This window comes from Balaenoptera ricei, chromosome X, assembly GCF_028023285.1.
Source record: "Balaenoptera ricei isolate mBalRic1 chromosome X, mBalRic1.hap2, whole genome shotgun sequence".
In the NCBI taxonomy this organism is placed as follows: domain Eukaryota; kingdom Metazoa; phylum Chordata; class Mammalia; order Artiodactyla; family Balaenopteridae; genus Balaenoptera; species Balaenoptera ricei.
This window is the reverse complement of record NC_082660.1, coordinates 38,560,797-38,580,501: the sequence shown is the minus strand read 5'-3', so window position 1 is coordinate 38,580,501 and position 19,705 is coordinate 38,560,797. Positions and strand designations below refer to the sequence as shown.

The window sequence follows — 19,705 nt, the reverse complement described above, 5'->3', positions numbered from 1 at the left end:
ATGTCTGTCTTGAACATCCATGCTTCCTAAGTAATTCCTAGCACCATACCCTAGTCTTGGAAACAAATAATTCCTGAAAAATATTGGATAAAACAGGTAAGTCTTTGGAGAAATCAGCCAGAAGTGAGAATAGAGAAATAATTCAAGTATCCAAAGTAATTCCAGGAGTTTTTAAAGTGTTACAATATGGTCATGTTATTCGGTTTTGTGTAAATTGAATTGTTCATCTTCAGTTAATCCTTATCTTTGGTTTGTTTGTTTGTTTTTCTTTTCAGCCCCACTGTGTTCTCCTTGCCTCAAAGGAAAACTCGGCACCTGTTAAACTTGGGGGCTTTGGGGTAGCTATTCAATTAGGGGAGTCTGGACTTGTAGCTGGAGGTAAGAACACTATTTTTAAAATTTCCTTCAAAACCTCGTCACTTTCAGGCTGGTGTAAAACTTTCAAACTAAATATTAGTCCATCCTCAGTGTTTCATACCGCATTCCACCTCACCCTAACCCACCCACAAAAGTGCCATAATGTAGTTTTGAATTTAATAATTCTGTAGTCATAATTAGAATTTTAGTCCCTTAAGATAATAGACTCTGTCTTTTTACTCTTTGTATCACCAACACTTAACAGGGAAGAGACCCAACATACAAAGATTAAAACAGTATTGGAAGAAGATGATATTTGAGGCAAAGTGACTTTTAAAGATGAACTGGCCAAACGAAGTCAAATCTAAAATATGTGGATTAACTACTTTCAGGTTACATCTATGGCTAATTCTTAATTTCACACTGTTTTCCTCTTTCCGTTTGTGAAAGAGTCCCACTCAAGCCATCAATCTGTGTATTTGGGAAGAGCAAGCAGATGTGAGTACAGACTGATTTTATTATTAGCCAAAACAAACATAATTAGAAAATTCCCATGCCAGAAAAAAAAAGAAGAAAAGTTCAAACGGAAACTTTCTTCACCAGTGTACAGAGGTGGATGCTAATTACAGATTCAAGTATTTGGTTTTATTTATTCCTTTCAGTAGATTCCAGCGCAGAATGCTGCCCTGTTTTTAGTTTTGTTCTTTAGTTTTGCAAATTACTTAGTTCTCTCTTCTGCAGACTACCAATCTTCTAGTCATTGCTTTCTATTTTCCATCTCGAAGTACTGCCAGCCTTCACAAGGAGGAAAAATATCAACAGTATTAAATTCAAATACCTAACAAATGATAAATATCAAAATAATAATCTTTTACACAGGATATTTCATTAAATTCACTATTACTAAAACATCGAAGCAGTATTAACATAGACCATCTTCTGAAAAATGAGCCATGAGTCATAGTTGTATTCTTTAAATCATTATTTTACCACATTGCCCTCTAAAATTAAATTGTGTTTAGATTTTCTTCTAGTTTTGCGTTTTCTTCTAGCTAATCATTTCCAAGAATATGAGAAACTGCAAGTTGAGTATAGTTTTGAAAACTGATTTTTTTTCCCTTCTAATTCTAATGAACTAGTGAATTCAAAACTAACGAAAAGTTTTGAAATTTTTCATCTGTGATTAGAAGACTGACCATAGGGTCAGGTAACAAAGAACAGTTTAATCACAGAATCATTGAATCTCAGAATTCGAAGGGGCCTTAACTTCTCCAGTCTTGTAACTAATGATTGAATTCTCTCATAAAATTCCCAGCAAAGGGCTGAGCTCTAGTTTAATTCCTCACGTGGCAAAGAATTCACCACGTCCCAGGACAGTTCATTCATTTTTGGAAAGCTCCTAAGTATTGAAACGTTCATCCTTGCGTTGAACGGAAGTCTGTCTTCCTGTAACTTCCACCCAGTGGTCCTAATTCTGACTTTTGGAGGCACAGTAAACAGTTTTAACCCTTCCATATGATAGTCATTCAGATGCTTGAAAACAGCTATCATGTCCCCCTAAGTCCTATCCAAGTTAACTTGCCTAGGTTAATTTAGCCATTCCTCACATAAACTGGTTCAGAGTCTCCTGACTGTGCGCCAAGTACAGAGCCAAGACTGAGCACAACTACAGGTACTTCCAAGCACACAGAAGCTTGAGGTTATCACTTCTTTTGCCGTGGATCTTACATTTCTGTCAGGCTCCCCAAATTGCATGAGCTTTTTGGACAACCCTATAACACTGCTGGCTCATATTAATCTTGCAATCAACTACAAATCCTAAATTGTTGTTTTTAAACAAACGTTGCTGTTAAACTAACTCTCTCAAATCCGGTATTTGTACAAATCACCCCCATGTTAAGACTACACAATTAAATAACACATAATTTCTGACGATTACATCCTCAAGGTTGATGGGATGATACGAAATAAAACGAATTCCTTTTATATGCTATATACTGGCCATTTATAGTGTCTTTGTTTCTCTTGATCTGGATCTTCATCCTGTTAGTATTAAAAATGGTATGGGCTTCGTATTTTACTGTGCATCTCAACTGAAGGGGAAAAATGGATTCATTCGATTTACCCAGACATTTTTTACATGTTAATCTGTTTTCCTAAAGTCCATGAATCTTTCCCCTAAATTGTATATTTTTAAAGCTGATTTTTAACCCACAGTGTGTCAGTTATGCAAAATTTATTTTTCTCAATTCTTCTAGAATTAAAATACTTTGTGATGGTCAAAATATTGTCGTTTCTTAAACATACCTTTCCTTGCAGTCTTGAAATACCTACTTCAAGCATTGCAATGTCTTTTAAAATACAGTCTACATATGTAGATAAGGGATAAATGATTTCTCTTATAAAAAGCTTTCATGTTGTTTAAGGTATCAATACTTTTGAAAATTTTACTATTTATCAGCTCATTTGCTAATATTTAACAGAAAGCTATTTTCCCGTCAGATTAGAATCTTTGATCACTCAGTCCTCCAAATAGAAAGGAATTCTCTCCTTTATATGTTCCATATAGTAAAAACCATTTACGTATATTTACACTTCCCCTATCTGAAACTCAGCTGTTAGGAAAACTCACTTATCCAGAATATATCTAGGAACCTAGGAAATAATTATAATAGCAGCAAGACATTTCCTGCCCTTAATACCTGTTCATGGTTCTCTCAAGTGAGCATCTAAAGACACACTCTGAGGCTGACATGCTTCCATTTTTCAGAAACTTTTGTGGATTCGTGTTCCTTCATACCTTGCACCTGCTCTTCCCTCTGGTTAGAATGCCTTTTGTCATTTTATGTATCTAGTTAACTAAGTATTCTTGAAGGCTAGCTAACAATCATCTCTTAAAAGCAGGCTGATCTTCACCGTCCCAAGTGAGGTAACCCTATTCCTTCTGTCCCATATTACCATAGCTATCTGGGCTACATACCTCCATGTAGCATTTGATGCAGGGATTTGTAATTATATCAAAGACTGAGGTTTGTGAGGGCAAGGGGGGACCATGGCTTATCTCTTGTACGCCCACAGTGGTCCTAGATTGTGTCTGGGACCTAGCAGGACCTTCCCAGTTAGGAAATTTTTCTAAATGAAAGAATCTTGTTTCTAATGAGATTACAGTTTATAGCAGATTTTATGCAAAAATTAGAAGACAAGGCTAGAGTAAGCATAGTGAAAGAAAAGAAATGAAAGCCTGACAGAAAGAAATACATTGAGCAGACACCAAAAGTTGGAAAGCACAGCAGCCTTTTGGTACTGAAGAAATCAACCCTTGCATACCTCTGAAGTTCCCAAGGGCGATTTTGGTTCCATACCAGAGTTCTTTCATTGGTATCCACAATGATAATTCTGAGTCATCAAGAAGAAGTTAAATTATGTGCAGCATCTTGTGTAAGAGAAGTCAGGAAATTGTAGAAAGAGAGCCATCCAAAATTATTAAAGTAAAAAGGTTTGGGTGCGTAAAGATCCAGGTCCTAAAGTATTGAATATGTACCTATTCAGAACAACTCTCCCCACCCTGAGGTTCTAGGTAATAAGCTTTTATTATATTATCAAAAAAGCTAACATTTAAATATGTAAATGTACATCGGAAGTGTCTCATATACAGTGACATTTAATTTGGCTTGGTAATTGGCTTCCCGTTCTTAGAATTCTGTGGTCAAAGTCATAAAAATCAAGTGACCACAAAGAAGGAAAAGTCAAGTGATCACGAACCAGGAAATTGGGGAGGTTGGTGTATGTTAAAGGTTAACTCCAGTCCTTTCACACCTACCGATCTTCATGAAATAAAAGACTCATTCCTATGTATTCTTTCTACCAGGGTCTTTTCCCCTTTCATCTATGAGCAAATTCTTGAACCAAAAGACATGTATATTCCTCAAGGATGAACCCTAATTCTCCAGAACCAGGGTAGTCTTCAATCTGGATAAATGGAAAGAACCTCCCCTGGCTGGCCGGGGCTGGCTGTGGTGGCTCTGACTAGTCCCAGATTGAGGCCTACATTTTGAGATGCTTGGTCCTGTCTTGTAAGGGAAATAGTAGGAGTCAAGTTGAGTTTCAAAGCAGTATCCCAGCCGTCGGCAGGTACCTGGCTGGTGCCCTGGTACCAGTACTCTGATCTCTTACCCTGCTTTTCCCTACTTTTACCAGCTCCTGTCCATCAGACCAAGGCAAATTCTCCAAGGGCACTGCCCTATCCAGGCTATTAATGAAGTAGAAGGCTTAGTTCTCATCATTTCTACTTCTCTTTGTTACTTGAGGGAACCAAATGGGGCAATATGGAAATAAAAATCTTTCCTTCCAACCAGTAGAGTTTTCACTGATCTACTATACATTTTAAATAAAAATATTTTCACTCCCTGAGCCCTGAACTTAATCTCTTCTATTATGGGGGAAGGAGAGGAACCATTATGATCTGCAGCAAAGGAATATTCCCAGGACACAAGCCAAGAGCTGCTTTATCCTTCTCATCCCAACCAGGTTTGACAATCACCAACAAGACTTTTATGATATAGTCTCTCTAGCTGGATTAGAAGATCTCTGAGGTCTTTTTTTAAACTCCGATCACAGTTCTGAGCTCTACGTAAAGTTTTGTGCAAGCTTCAAAATAAAAATTATATTGGACTCGTGATGATGAGGGTGGGGCTGTAAGGGAAAGGGAGGAGAGGAGGGGCCTGCATAGAGCTAGAAGAGCTGCCAAGTCTGGTGGGCAGTTACCCTCCCACAATAATTTCCCTACAGGGTACAAGCCTTTCGTTCTCCAGTAGAAGAAAAGACTTCTTTTGGGATGCTGAGTTAAAGATGGTTACTAGTGTACAAACAACTGCTTTCAGATTCCTTCCTGAAACCTAACTTTGATAGGAAAAAAAGAAAAAAGCGCTTCAAAAAAGATAGAAGTCAAAGAAGATTGAATGGGAGGAGCTTCATGATTTTACTTTGGTTTATGTCATATATTTGCTCTCATTCTGTTCAAATGTTAACATTTGGAGGAAGCTAAAAAATCTTATTATAACAAAATATTACTAACCATTGTTAATTGCTGCAATTAATTCCTAAAATCAACTGAACAGGATTTCAGATTCATATTCCAAATAAAAGTTCTCAGCATTAGGTTTAATTTGAGAGTTTCTATTTGGCAGTCAAAAGTAATCTTTTTCTCTACAGATATTTTCTCACTTGCACCCCCTCTCCCTGCCCCTGCCTCTGCTCTATATTTTTAGTAATTTTCAAACTTGTGAAAATTAGAAAATTTAAACAACTTCTTCATGAAGCAACAAATAGGTAAATACTTACCATGCAGCCTATGGAATTCAATAGGAAGTAACAGTGTTAGAAGACAAAGTACCTCTCCTGGGCTCAATATTTTCAAGACGTGATTAGATAAATAATTTTATTATTTTCAGTTTTCCAATGGGAAACAAAAAGCCCATTTTATGTAAACATTTTTCCTTGATGTTGTCATTTTAAATGTAGGACGCGTCGGAACACCTCATTTTATGGCCCCAGAAGTTGTCAAAAGAGAGCCTTATGGAAAACCTGTAGATGTCTGGGGTTGTGGCGTGATCCTTTTTATCCTGCTAAGCGGTTGTTTGCCTTTTTATGGAACCAAGGAAAGATTGTTTGAAGGCATTATTAAAGGAAAATATAAGGTAACATATTATGAACATTTTATTTTTCCATTGAGATTAAATTATTCTGAAAAATGTGTTTTGAAGTTGCTGTCTGTCTTTGGATTACTTACTGGTTGTCACATAGTCACCCAGTCAGAGATGCTTGCATCATTGATCCACCAGCCTTGTTAGGCAACAAAGGCCTCAAGTAAATTTAACCCTATCGGCCGAACTGTCATCCAGATGACTGGCTTTAAAACAACCATTGCCTCACCCCTCCCTTCTCATTCCCTCTGTGCTGCCCCTAAAGTCTATCCCATGTATTTGGATTCCAACTCTGTGTTCAGTCCAGAAGACAGGGTCCCCACTCGTCTTTGATACAGTGTAAAAACCAGAGATCAGATGGATGTCCCCCTTTTCCTCCATGTGCTAATCAACAGTGTAAGAGTCCTGGGCTCTCAGAGTCATAAAGCCACACTACAAATCAAATTTTTTTACCACAAGTACATTCTAGCAAAACTGCCTCTTTAGCTAAGTCAAAGTAATTGGTTAGTGCCCTACTTATTTCAAATAAAATTCTAGCTCAGGGAAAGAATTTGGACTGCTCCTTGGAATTTATTGTGAGCAAATTTGACCTTTTATTTTACCCTGGGTAAGGTGTTTGTGACAAACCTGTGCCCAGATTTTATAGTATCCATTAGCTGTCTGGTGACCGAACCCATTTATTCAGGCTAAGCTGGAAAATAAACTTCTTTGGCCCTTCTTTGTGTAATTTGAGAAAAGGGCTTTATTTTTATTACTTTTTGCTTGATTTGTAAAGTTAAAATGGAAATTTCATCCAGGTAATTAGTCATTCTTTATCTTAATTTTAGATTTAGTGTCTATTAGCCTTTATTTGATTTTGCTTTATCATACATGTTATTTTATTATTGCATTTTATGCAGTCAGCCAGCACAGCTGAAAAATTTGCCGTTTACCTTCCAGGATAAACTGAAATGCCAGTATCACAACGGCATTTCATAATATAATTTAGAGCCATTTTGGTGTGATTTAAATATTTATATTCATCTTTGGCTACTGTGAATTGGAAACTGCATGTACTATTCACAGACTCCTGATTAGTACATTATTACTTTCATTACTAAGTAATTGAAGAAGTCATTACTGACATCATGAGTGGCTATACCAAAAAGACCTAGGGGATTCTTAGAAATAAGCTTAAGGTTGGTTTCACCACCCGAGCTCTTATACTTTATTGCCCTGTACTAGCTTGTATGGCTGACAGAGTAGGATGCTCTGTATGGGAAGCACAGAGGAGTATGTGTCTGGATATCAAATCAGGGCAGCTTATTTTGAGGCAGTTCTTTTTCCTCCCGTTATTATTAACACATGTACTTTCTATTCAACAGAATCACTGTTTCATTTTCAGCCATGCCTGGCAACATAAAACGAAACACACAGGTTTATATAACACTACACTCCAAAACTGTGAGGCCCCTAAAGTTGTTTTTTTTTTTTCAATTCCTCAGTTATGTTAGAATTTTATATGGGACTTGAAACAAATAAAGAAAAAGAAAAAGAAAAGAAATGAAAGGTAAAGTAGTTTCAGAGTTGTAGCCTTATCCTTTAAGCCATAACTGAAGCTTGTGGAAGTGAGAAGGTGAGAATGGTCTGTACTTTTTTTCCCTTGGGCTTTATGTACCATCAGCTTATAAAGGCATACAGGTTTGTCTTTTATTTTATTTGGATTAAGATATATGCCAAAACTCTGTTAACAGAGAAAGATGTTTTAAGAATAGGTTTTTCTGCTTCTCTTAGAGTCAGTTGACCACTGGGGAATAAAATCAATCCTTTCAAGGTAACTAAAAGTCTCAGGAAACTGCTTGTAAGTAATCATCCCCCTCCAATCCCTTGAAATTGTAAGTGGCTATGAGGAATGCACGGTTATAGCTTTCTGGTTGAATTTTGCCAAGTGAAATCACAGATACTAGCATATGAAAATAAACACAGTAATGCATCAGCATAATAATAATACTAGCAATAATGATAGCTAACTCATACATAGCACTTACTATGTTCCAGGAACTATTCTAAGCACTTTACTTATATTAACTCTTTTCATCCTCACAGCGACTTATGACGTAGGTTCCATATAATAAAATCTCCCACCTGCCTTTTTGAGTTATAAGCATTCGCTAATAATAGAATTCTTCCTTTGTGTTTGTTCAGTTGCTAACTTCCTGGTTTCCAAGGCAATGTGCTTCATTCCAACAGCTTCTGGTATTTGATTTTGTCTATTTTTAAAGCATTGAACAGTTATCTTTGTTTCTTTGTTTAAAAAAAAAAACTTGGACTGTTCACATATGTCCAAAAATTTGTTTGAAAATTTCCTATTCTTAGCATTATAGTATAATATAGTCAGATGGATGGTGGCAGCTATACCATAATTTCTGTACCTGGGGGTTTGAAGCTTTGAGGTTAATTCATATTTACTATTACTTGGCTAACCTCACCTCTCACTTATATTCATGGCTTTCCTTACAAAAGCCTCAGGTTTTCAGCATCTTGAAGTATAGATCCATCTCTACCATCAGTGATGAACCTATTGGGCCTTTAAAAAAATACTGTGCTGTGATTGTGTCAGCATTTATTTTTACATTTTTTATTACTGAAAATTTCTAACAAACAAAATAGTAGAGATAATAGTATAATGAACCCCCAGCTTTAACACTTATCAACGTACAGCCAACCTTGTTTTATCTATATTCCACATGCTACTAGATTATTTTGAAGCAGATCTCAAAAATATTTTATCACTCTGGTGGTCCTTAACAAAAAAAATATTAAAATCCTTGATCTCTATGAGTATTTTCAGGAAAATTTTGATGACATATTTTAAATGTAGTACATTTAAATTGTCATAGTTTATAAACTACTACTGATCTTAAATGATTTTAATTTAACTTTTTATTCTTGTTTACTAGCTTACTTGATCTTTTAAGGTCAATATGGGAGAATACTATTTAGCTAAAATATGTGCTAACATTTAATTTCAATTAATTTTTTTATAAAGGACAGAAATATATTTCACAAAGTCTCTAAAAGATACAGTGTCATCTTATATTACTTATTTCTGGATAGCCAGTTGGTATCTACACAGCAGGAGTTCTTAGCTGCCTGGCTTTAGTATTCAAATAAGTGAGACTGTTTTATAGCCCTGTTTTGTTCCCCCTTATGTACTCAACCTCCCAAATTAATTTCAACTAGTCTTCTCTGCCAAAGGAAGAGAAAACCCTGGATTGGGCTTCCTCATAAAAAGGACTGGGGAGTATACTTCTCAACCTCTATTCACTTCAGAAATCTTACCACCACTTTCAGATGATTTCTCAACCCCTTTCCTGAGGACAGATCATTCAGACTTTAAAAACTACAACATCAGCCCCAAGATGGGGAAGAGGAAACAAGACTATCTAAGCCCCATCTAATCACTTACCTCCTTATTTCAAACTCGTCAACTGATCACAATTTCAGTAGGATGACAATATTTCAACAGTCTCATGGCATTCATTTTTTTTTTAGAAGAAAGTAGAAGCCTAGTGCTTTTTTTTTTAAGTTGTTTATTTATTTATTTATTTATTTATTTATTTAATTTATTTTTGGCTGTGTTGGGTCTTCGCCTCTGTGAGGGCTCTCTCTAGCCCGCGCACCGCGGGCCTCTCACCATCGCGGCCTCTCTCGTTGCAGAGCACAGGCTCCAGACGCGCAGGCTCAGCAGCTGTGGCTCACGGGCCTAGCCGCTCCGCGGCATGTGGGATCCTCCCAGACCAGGGCTCGAACCTGTGTCCCCTGCATTAGCAGGCAGATTCTCAACCACTGCACCACCTGGGAAGCCCCTGGCATTCATTTTAATTAAGGGATCTGACAAGAGAAGTGACTATCGTTTGGAATTCTGCCTGTTAGAAAAAGAAAATGGAACATTTTCCATTCCACGTCTACTAGAACAAAGCCTCACGTTAGCCAGAGCGAAATGTCTAATACTAACCCTTGGCGAGATCATAATGATTCATGTGTACTGTGATGCAAGTTGTGATTTCATTTGCCTTTAACCTGTTGTGGACTTTATTCTGCATCTTTCTCCCTTAGGAGGTGACAAAGGTCTCTGCCAGTTAAAAGCCATGACATTGCTTAAAGCTCCTGGCACCAGGCAGCTCCCATGAGCTCACCTACTCCATCTCTACCCTCCTGTCCCCACTTACCTTCCCAACTCCAAGCCCTAAGCATTCCTTTCCATTTTTTCCTGGTTCCTGGTCTCAGACATACCCCTTTTCCCAGGAGCCTTCCAACTCTTTTCCTCATAGATCCACAGCCTTTCTCACAAGTTGTGTGTCTTAGGAACAACTCATAATTTTTTTGTTTGACTTTAGTTAATTTACCTTGTGGCTTAGTTGTCTCATCTCTAAAAGAGAAAGAAAAGTAACTTCTTTAAGAACAATATACAAGTGAATTGGGTTTTTTGTAGGGCCTATAATAATGGTATATTTCTTCCTAAATACTGAAAATGACATACAGTGACCGAAGTCTCCTATTAATAAAAGCTACTTTGCGTAGCTTTACAATTACTGCTAATTCCAAGTTTTAAAAGCAAAATATTAAAAATATTTCTTCAAAATTTTGAATTTTTAAATTTTATTTTAGTCCTTTCTGGATCAAAGTGTTGTAACCTTTTTAGAGTCTACATTCTAGACTCTTTATTTTAGCTGAGGTAGAACCTGGAATCATGAACATTCTATTCTTCAATTATTAAAAATATTATTACATATATAACAACAAGAACATGTATAACGAATATTTACTGCTGCAAATTCTCATGTATTGAACAACAACAACAGAAAAAGAATTGCATCTGTCCTCTTCTTCCTTAGAAAGCAAGCCTTTAGAATCAGATTTCTCCACCCTGCTCCAAGAATTTTATTCACGTTGAAACAGCATAGGAATATTAAATAACAGAGAATGTTAACTTCTCACTGGACATAACTGTGTAATTTTCCTTTCCCCCTCTTCAGATGAATCCAAGGCAGTGGAGCCATATCTCTGAAAGTGCCAAAGACCTAGTACGCCGCATGCTGATGCTGGATCCTGCTGAAAGGATCACTGTTTATGAAGCACTGAATCACCCATGGCTTAAGGTACATGAGCTCATAGGTGGCCATCTATACTTTGTTCCAGTGACAGGAATGCATTGCTCTGTCAGGTGCCCCTTTCCACCCTTTTTTTTCTCCTGAGCATTTTTTCGTTACAGTTTTGTTCATCTTATTTGCTGTTTCTGTACATCCTCTGTAAACATCTAAGAGGATGTACCATTCGAGTGACATTCAGCTCTCATCACAAGAGGGTACAAAAGCGGATTAAGGCAGAATCCATCAGGGAGGAAGGCCTATTTGTTCTCTACCAACACATGTTCCAAAGATGTGCAACATGAACAACGGAAATAGCACTCAACTGTGTGATAATTAAAAAGTGATTATCGTTATTTTGGGTGTGAATGTATACTTCATAGCATTATTTTTATTTCAGTAGATACTAGATATGGGTTTATCGTCTTAGGAAAAAGGCAGATTTTAAAAGTTCTTTTTATATCCCATCCTGCTGATGAAGTATTAAAGGTATAACTTGGGACTTCAATGAGACAGTACTATTTGATGAAGACATTACACTGCTCAACAGTTCCAGGAAATTCTCACTTTACATGTGAGAAAACTAAGCCTCAGAGAGGTTAAGAATCTTGCCCCAAGTCACAAAAGTTGTCAGTGGTGGAACCAGGATTTTAATTCAGCCTGCCACACCCCCTTCCTTTGTACTCAAGATCCTATCCAGTTCACTTACTCAAGGTCACCGCTCTCACATTTGTCCGCTTCCCTGCATCATCAACTTCCTATCTCTGTTGGATCTAACAAGCTACAGTTTATTTTTATTACACACACACACATCTTCTCCTGACCTAGCCACCCCCTCCAGCTTCTACCCCTATTCTCTGCTCTCCTTGACAGCAAAACTCCTAGAAAGATTTATCTCTACTCACTTTCTCCAGTTTCTCCCATCTCTTTGTCTTGAACCCACCCTAGTCAGGTTTGCAATCCTACCAACTCCACTAAAATAGCTCTTGTCAAGTCACTGCTGACCTTCACATTGCTGAGTCTAGTGGCCAAATATCAGGTTTCTCCCTCTTGGCATATCAGCAACATTTGACAGCCATCCTTCCAAAACACTGTCCTCCCTTGGCTTCAGGACACCTCGCTCTCCTGGTTTCCCTTCTACCTCTCTGGCTGCTCCTTTTCAGATGGTGCTGATTCTTTCTCATCTCCCCCAACCAGGTCTTCACAGTGGGGTGCCACAGCCCCTCCTCCTTCTATCTACACTCAGACCCTTGGAAACCTCATCTAGTTTTAATGGCTTTAAATGCTATCTGTACACCCTGAATTTATACCTTTAGGCTAGGCCTTGTCCCCTGAGGTATTCTTAATTTAGTTTACAGTTTTGCTCCCCAATACCTCTCTGATTTCACCCCTTACTACTCTCCTCTTCTCACTTTGTTCCCTCACGTTGGCCTCCTTGCTGTTCCTCAGCAGGCCCATACTTGCCTCAGTGCCTCTGTGTTAGTCGTGCCCTTTCCCTAGAATACTCTTCCCCAAGGTATCCTCATGACTTATTCCCTCACCATCTTCAGGTCTTTGCTTAGACATCAGCTTCTTAGTAAGATCTTCCCTGACCACCCAATTTAAAATTTGAGAGAAGGAATGTTCCCTGCCACCAGTATTCCCTATCCCCCTTCCCTGCCTTAGTTTCTTCCATAGTGTTGGTCACCATGAGACATACTTATATTTTACTTATTTGTTTATCTGTCTACTCCCATAAAATATAAGCTGCATAAGAGTGGGAATTTTTCGCTGTTGTTTCACCTCTGTATAGAACCTTTGAAAGTGTCTGACATGTAGTAGGTGCTCATAAATATTAGTTAATGATTTAATGAGTGAATGAATGAATAAATGTTCATACTACTATACTATGCTACCTCCCCAGAAATTATGCAAAATAATAATGTATATTTAAACATAGATTAATAATGTATCTTAACAGCGATGACAAGGAATAATAATATTATCAAACAATGTTGAGATTCCAGTGGATCTTGAGTCTCCTTAAGAATATTACTTCTCACATCTGCATTCAACCCTCTGATACTTGGTTCTAGTTATTCTTGACTTGAATTTCCCCAGTTGTAGCTATTCCTGAAAAGAGTAAACAGTTCTGAGATACTTTCTTGTACTTATTTTCTCCCAGAAATAAACCACTTGGGGGGGACTCCTATTTTTCCTTTGCCTCAGTTTCTCATAATGGGGATCTTTTGTTTGTTTGAAGCTAGTTTAAATGCCAAATAACAGTGAAAATGGCAGCCATATTAGTCATTTTTAAGATCCTTTAGAAAATTTGGCTTTCATTATCTTGCATATCTTGACTAATAACATTTATTTTTGGAAACCCTTATCCCTGCAATGATTATAGTTCTTTTTCCAAATAATCTGAGCTTAATACACAATAGATTTCTGGCACCAGAAAGACAAAAGATAAAAAGTGTCCGTAACTTAAATGAAAAAATTCCAGGAGGCTGTTTGAGCTTAGTGTCACCTGCCATGTCTGAACTACAGTTTACCTTCACTGCAGTGTGTTATCTGAAGATGGAAGAATTCAATGAGAATATTACCTAGCTGATGAGAACAGGCTTATATTTCAGTACTTTTCCATGTATACTTCTAAATCATTTCTGTGCATATAAGTGGTGGTAATTTAGCAATGGCTAAAATTTAAGCTATGGTTTAAATATGAAAAACTCCTGAATAACTGCAATGTAGAGAAATAAAATGATGAAAATCCTTGTAATGAAGAGTACTCAAAGTCATGATACCGTTGTTTTATGTCCAAAAAAATTATTTCTTTGGCAAACCACAAAAAAAAGTCCTGTTCAATCATACCATCTCAAAAGGGAATTTGAGTAAATAGACCAATTAATATGTGAATGTCTTGTGGTTGTTAAATTATACGTATTTAACACTTTTATCTAAATTAGTGCTGTTTGCTGTAAATATTCATTCCAACAAAAGTAAGACCAAATAAGATTGTAATTTTCTTATAAACGACTGAGCTCTTTTCACACCCTTTGTAACCTTAATATATATAGACTTCAAGTATATTGACTATAATAAAGATGAAAAGGGTATTTATATTAGGCTAATCAATTTGAATTTTGGAAAAATCAATCAACACACCAATTAAATGTATATTCAGCATGTAGTGTGCACAAGGGACAGTGAATCAAGTACTTCATTAAAGTGCAAGACACGTTGCTATAGACATTTTTCTGAATTCATATCACATTACTATTAGTTTCAGGTAGGACTGTTTGATCCAGAAAAATATTATTTTTTTTCTTTTGTCTCATTTTTATAATGCTTTGAGGTTGTTATTATTTACTTGTTTTCTGGTATGAGGTACCTTAACAGACTTTTTTTTTTAATCTTGTGATTTCATCTGCTTAGAAAATATCAGGAATCATAATTTAAGCATAATTTTATTAAAAAAATTTTTTTGACTGTGTCCTTCTCTCTCTCTCCACTTCACCTTAGTGAATGGTGAGCAGAAGAGGTGTTCACTAGAAATAGAGTTCACAGTCTGCTATGCACTAAACTTCCCAACCTATTAGAGAGAGAAAGGCATAGTCAGCCCGTGAAATGAATTTTCAAATGCTGTTAATACAACATAAAGAAACAGAAAGATAACCTCAAAGAAGTCACACGTGAGAAGCACCTCACAAGAATACAGAAGTATGAGCCCAGGAAGACTAATGGGGGGCATGAGAGGTCACTGTAGGCCAGCGCTCCAGAGAGGGCTGCACGTAACATGTTAGTAGGACTGAAGGGGGCCCATGTGGGAGGTACAGAGGAGCACAGGCAAAACATTATAAGTGTTCAGGGCATTCAGGGATGGGGTCAGGGAACACTGGCATAATACAAAAGTCAGCTATTTGAAGGGTTGTGGTAGTAGTAGCCTGAAAATTTGGTTTGAGGGAAGAATATATCTAGAATGCCAAATTAAGTACTTTAGACATTAGGGTATAGAGAGTTAAAAGCTACTGCAAGCTTTTGAGCAATGATACAGGGCAAGCAGTATGCTCATATAATTCCTGTGGACACTGTGCACAGGCGGGTTGCCTGTCAGGATGCAAGCAGTAGAGGCAAAGAGATCCTATAGAAGCTGGGCTGTCCAGTTAGGAAGCGACAGGGGACTGGAGCAGGGAGTAAAACTGGGAGCGGGAAAGAAATACCCAGACCAAGAGTGATTAAGGAAGGAAAATTGATGAGGCTCAGTTGAGTGATTCAAGATATTCAGAATTAGGAAGCCTGTAGAGGGGTTAAACATGTAGAGTGGAAGTGATTTATTTTAAACTTTCAAAATTTAAATTTAATTTAGTTGAGATTTTCTTGGTTCTTAGTATGAAGAGTACTTCTGGATATTGTGCTGCACATTTTTAGTAGTATTACGTTATGAGACTATGATTCTTATTTAAATCTTCTATTTTGGTAGGCAGTTAACCCAATTAGATTCAGAACACATGTCCTAGTCCACTTCTATGGGCTGTGATTCAAATGCCAATTTCATTTTCAATGCCTTTGCAATACTCCTCTAGTCTCTCTCACTTGTATGCTACCCAGAGGCTCATTTGGAACCTGGGAGGTACTTCATAAGCCATAGTTTAGTCTCAAAGTTCTTGCTCTGTTGGTTGTCATTGGTTTTACACATGGGTATACTAGGGATGTGCCAAAGCCCCTCCTTCCCCAGCTACCTCCTCTTTGTAATCCTGCCCCTGTTCTCTAGGGGTGGGGTGCCACCTCTTTGCTCTTCTTTGCTTCAGGCAGGGCTGGTTTGGTGGAAAGTGTTCTGAGGGGGAGGAACTTGGCTTCTTTCATGGTGATCCCCTGGAATGGAGTGGGTGAAGTCAAAAGGGTTCTGTCCTGCAGAGCCAACCTCTTCTCAGTCCTTTGGCTAAAGAGAGGAGGCTTTTCTTGGGGGTCATTTTGTCTGCGCTCCCCTGGGAGTTTCCAGGTTGTGGGCTGCTCTCACACCCAGGTGAGGATATGTTAGGAGGCCAAAAAAACACCCCAGATATATCACCACAGGATCACACCTCTGAGTCCTAGGGTCCCTCCACTGTCGGACTTCTTTTCTCTAGCTTTCAATCTTCTGTTAGCTGCTTTCACTTTTGAGTCATTAATTTCCTTGTTATCAAGAACTCTTAACTAAAAAAAGTAGACTTTGGAAAAAGAAGAGTTTATTCTGTGGATTGGGGAGTGCTTTAAAAATCAGCTCCAATGCCTGTTTCTGGCTGTAGAATCCAGACATGACATGTATCTTTCAAGCCGCTTTCCCCAGGCCCTGTCTCTCTCTCTCCCTCTCTCCCTCTCTCTCTCTCTCTCTCTCTCTCTCTCTCTCTCTCTCTCACACACACACACACACACACACACACACACACACACACACACGGCGTCAGCCAGAGACTTGATCTCAGTTCTACTAACTGCAAAGACTACAAAGGGCTTGAGAAAGGGAATGAAACCCCCCTTTTTCTTAAAAAGCAATGGAAATTTTTTCTGTTACATATGCCTAAAATGTTGAACAATTTCATTTTAAGTGAAATTTAGTTAGATTTTAGCCTCAGTTCAGTAGTAGTAATAAGGAAAGACCCCCTACTAGCTCTGTCCAATAAGAATTTTCTGCCATGAGGGCAGTGTTTATATCTGCACTGTCCAATGTGATAGACACTAGCCACATGTTGGCTGTTTAGCGCTTGAAATATGGCTAGTACAACTGAATATTTAATTATATTTAAATATTTATCATATTATTATATTTAAATTATATAAATATAAAAATATATCTTACCTAGTGGCTACTGTACTGGACATAGCAGCCTTAGACTCTCTATTCAAAAACATGCTGTAACTAGGTTCACCTTTTTTGGAAATGAATAAAGTGAGTAAGTTTTAAAAATTAAAAATGGGTTACAGATTTGTTCCTCTGTAATTCTCACTGTTCTATTTTTACCTTTTTTCTTATGTAATAGGAACATGTTTTCAGTTAGAAAATAGCCATTATTTAGTAAACTATTTGTTCTCACACACACACTTTAAAAAGCTCCTAAACTTTTTTATGTCGGAGATTTCCATGTCTTGACTAATAAAAGTGATTATTAAAACTCAGGGAAACCAAACATATACCTATACAGCATCTCATTTAATCTTCATAACAATCCTGTAAGATTAGTTTGCAAAAAGGCACAACTGATACTGAGAGAATGTAAGGTCATACAGCTAGACCTAAATGACCCAGAATTTGAACAAAAGTCTTTCAACTCCAAGGCCCTTGTCTTCCTACTATACCATGCGGTACCTTTTTGTTTGTTTGTTTTCTTCTTGTTGTTTATAAAACCTTCCCTGGGGTTTTTTTTCCCCCTGTATTCTATCATGATACAAAATAATTTTTATTCAAAAAATAATGTAAAACCCATTTTGATGTTTGTTCTTCAGTGTACATTAATTAAATATCACCAGACCTAACACAATTAAAATTTGTAATCTACAAGCAATAACAGAAATCCATGAAAAGATTCCATTGCTTGTTCTAAAATAGTAATTTTATCCTTCTCTCTGCTAGTTAATTATTTGATAAATTCTTATGTCTTCTGTATTGGTGAACCTATTTTGGCTCAGTGCAGGAAAAGGATGTTAAGCCCCTAAAGATAATGAAATTATTTCTAAGATGTTTAGCACATGGAATCTAGCAGAAATAAAAATTGGAGTCATTTTGACATTTGAGTGCTGTATGTGTACTCAAGATTATCATTTTGCTCTCCAGGGAACTCTTGTTACTATTAGTCATTAATACAGAAAATAAATTTTCAAGTGTTTGTATTCATTCCTTAGGAATTTTCACTGATAATAAGGTGAAGCGTTGACAGGACTGACTGTAAAATCCTACTTAAATTCAAAAGTAAATTTTGTAAGTACATGATACCAAAACATTTGATTTTAGAAGTAGTTCACATACAAAGAGAAATTTTAGTTACAAAATAATAATAATGTGATCCTGGACTTAATTTGAAAATATTATATGGTATCCAGATGGCAAATAAACACATGCAAAGATGGTCAACATCATTAGTCATTAGAGAAATACAAATTAACACCACAACGAAATACCTATACACACATATATCAGAATGGCTAAAATCAAAAAGACTAAAACACACCAAGTGTTGGTGCAGATGTTGAACAACTGGAACTTATACAATGCTATGGGAATGTAAAATGGTACAACCACTTTGGGAAACTGTTGGGCAGTTTCTTAAATGTTAAACATACTCTTATAAAATGACCCAGCTATTCTACTCCTTTTACCTAAGAGAAATGAAACATATATCCATACAGAGACTTGTACATTAATGTTCACAGCATCCTTATACATAATAGGCAAAAATTGGAAACAACCCAGGGTCCATCAACAGGTGAATGAATAAACAAGTTTATGGTACATCTATACAATGGAATACCCCTCAGCAATAAAAAGGAATGAACTATTGGTACATGAAACAACATGGGTGAAGTTAAAATATTTAGGCTGAGTGAATGAAGTTGGACAATAATTAACATGTACTGTATTATTCCATCTATATAAAATTCTAGAAAATGCAAACTAATCTAAAGTAACGGAGAGTAGATCAGTGATTGCCTGGGGTTGGGGAAGGGGATGACAGAGACACAAGGAAGCTTTTGAGAATGATGGATATGTTCATTATGATTGTGGTGATGGTTTTATGTTTATATACATATGTCAAAACTTATCCCATCGTACATGTGCAGTTAATTGTATGCTAATTATACCTCAGTAAAACTTTTTCGGGAAAACAAAACAAATTACATTCAGAGTCTGTCTCCCTTTCACCCTTTTTACTGTTTCCATCTGGTTTCATCTACCATCATCTCTCCCCTGGATTACTACAGTAACCTCCTAACTGGTCTCCCTGCCTTTTTTTTTAAACCCTCGCCCCCTTCCAATCTATTCTCAACACAACAACCAGAGTGTTCCTCTAAACTTGTCAGATCACATCACTCCAGCTCAAAAACCCCCCAGTTGCTCCATCTCCCACTCAGAATAAAAGCCAAAGGCCCTTTATGCCCTCCACCAGCCTTGCCACTTCTCTAATCTGATCTACTATTTACTCCACACACGGGTCTCCTTGCTATTTATTGAAAATTTCAGGTACACTCTCTCCTTTGAAAGGCCTTTGCATTAGTTGTTCTATCTGCCTAGACCCACTCTCTCACCTCTTTTGGATATCACTTTCTCAGTTGAGCCTACTTTGACCATCCTATTTTAAATTGCAGTGTACCTTTACCCTGCCTTACTTTTTGCTTTATTCCATAGCACTCTTAACATACTCTATAATTTACCTTTTTTTTGTATTTTATCTTCTCCCACTGAAATATGAGCTACATGAGGGCCAGAATCTTTGCTGGTTTTGTTTACTTGTTAATCCCAAGAGCATAGAACAATGCCTGGCATATAGTAGGCACTCAAGAAAT

General features: G+C 37.1%; 1 protein-coding gene across 9 annotated transcripts in view; it reads left to right on the top strand.

Annotated features, from left to right (window-relative positions):
- The window catches only part of CASK (calcium/calmodulin dependent serine protein kinase), a 392,163-nt gene that overhangs the window by 254,296 nt on the left and 118,162 nt on the right, over positions 1–19,705 (top strand). For all 9 annotated transcript variants that reach the window (XM_059909976.1, XM_059909981.1, XM_059909979.1 and 6 more), the window contains exons 6-8: positions 276–378; positions 5,878–6,053; positions 11,078–11,200. In XM_059909976.1, the coding sequence (XP_059765959.1) occupies positions 276–378; positions 5,878–6,053; positions 11,078–11,200 (402 nt within the window). The remainder of the gene's footprint in view (positions 1–275; positions 379–5,877; positions 6,054–11,077; positions 11,201–19,705) is intronic.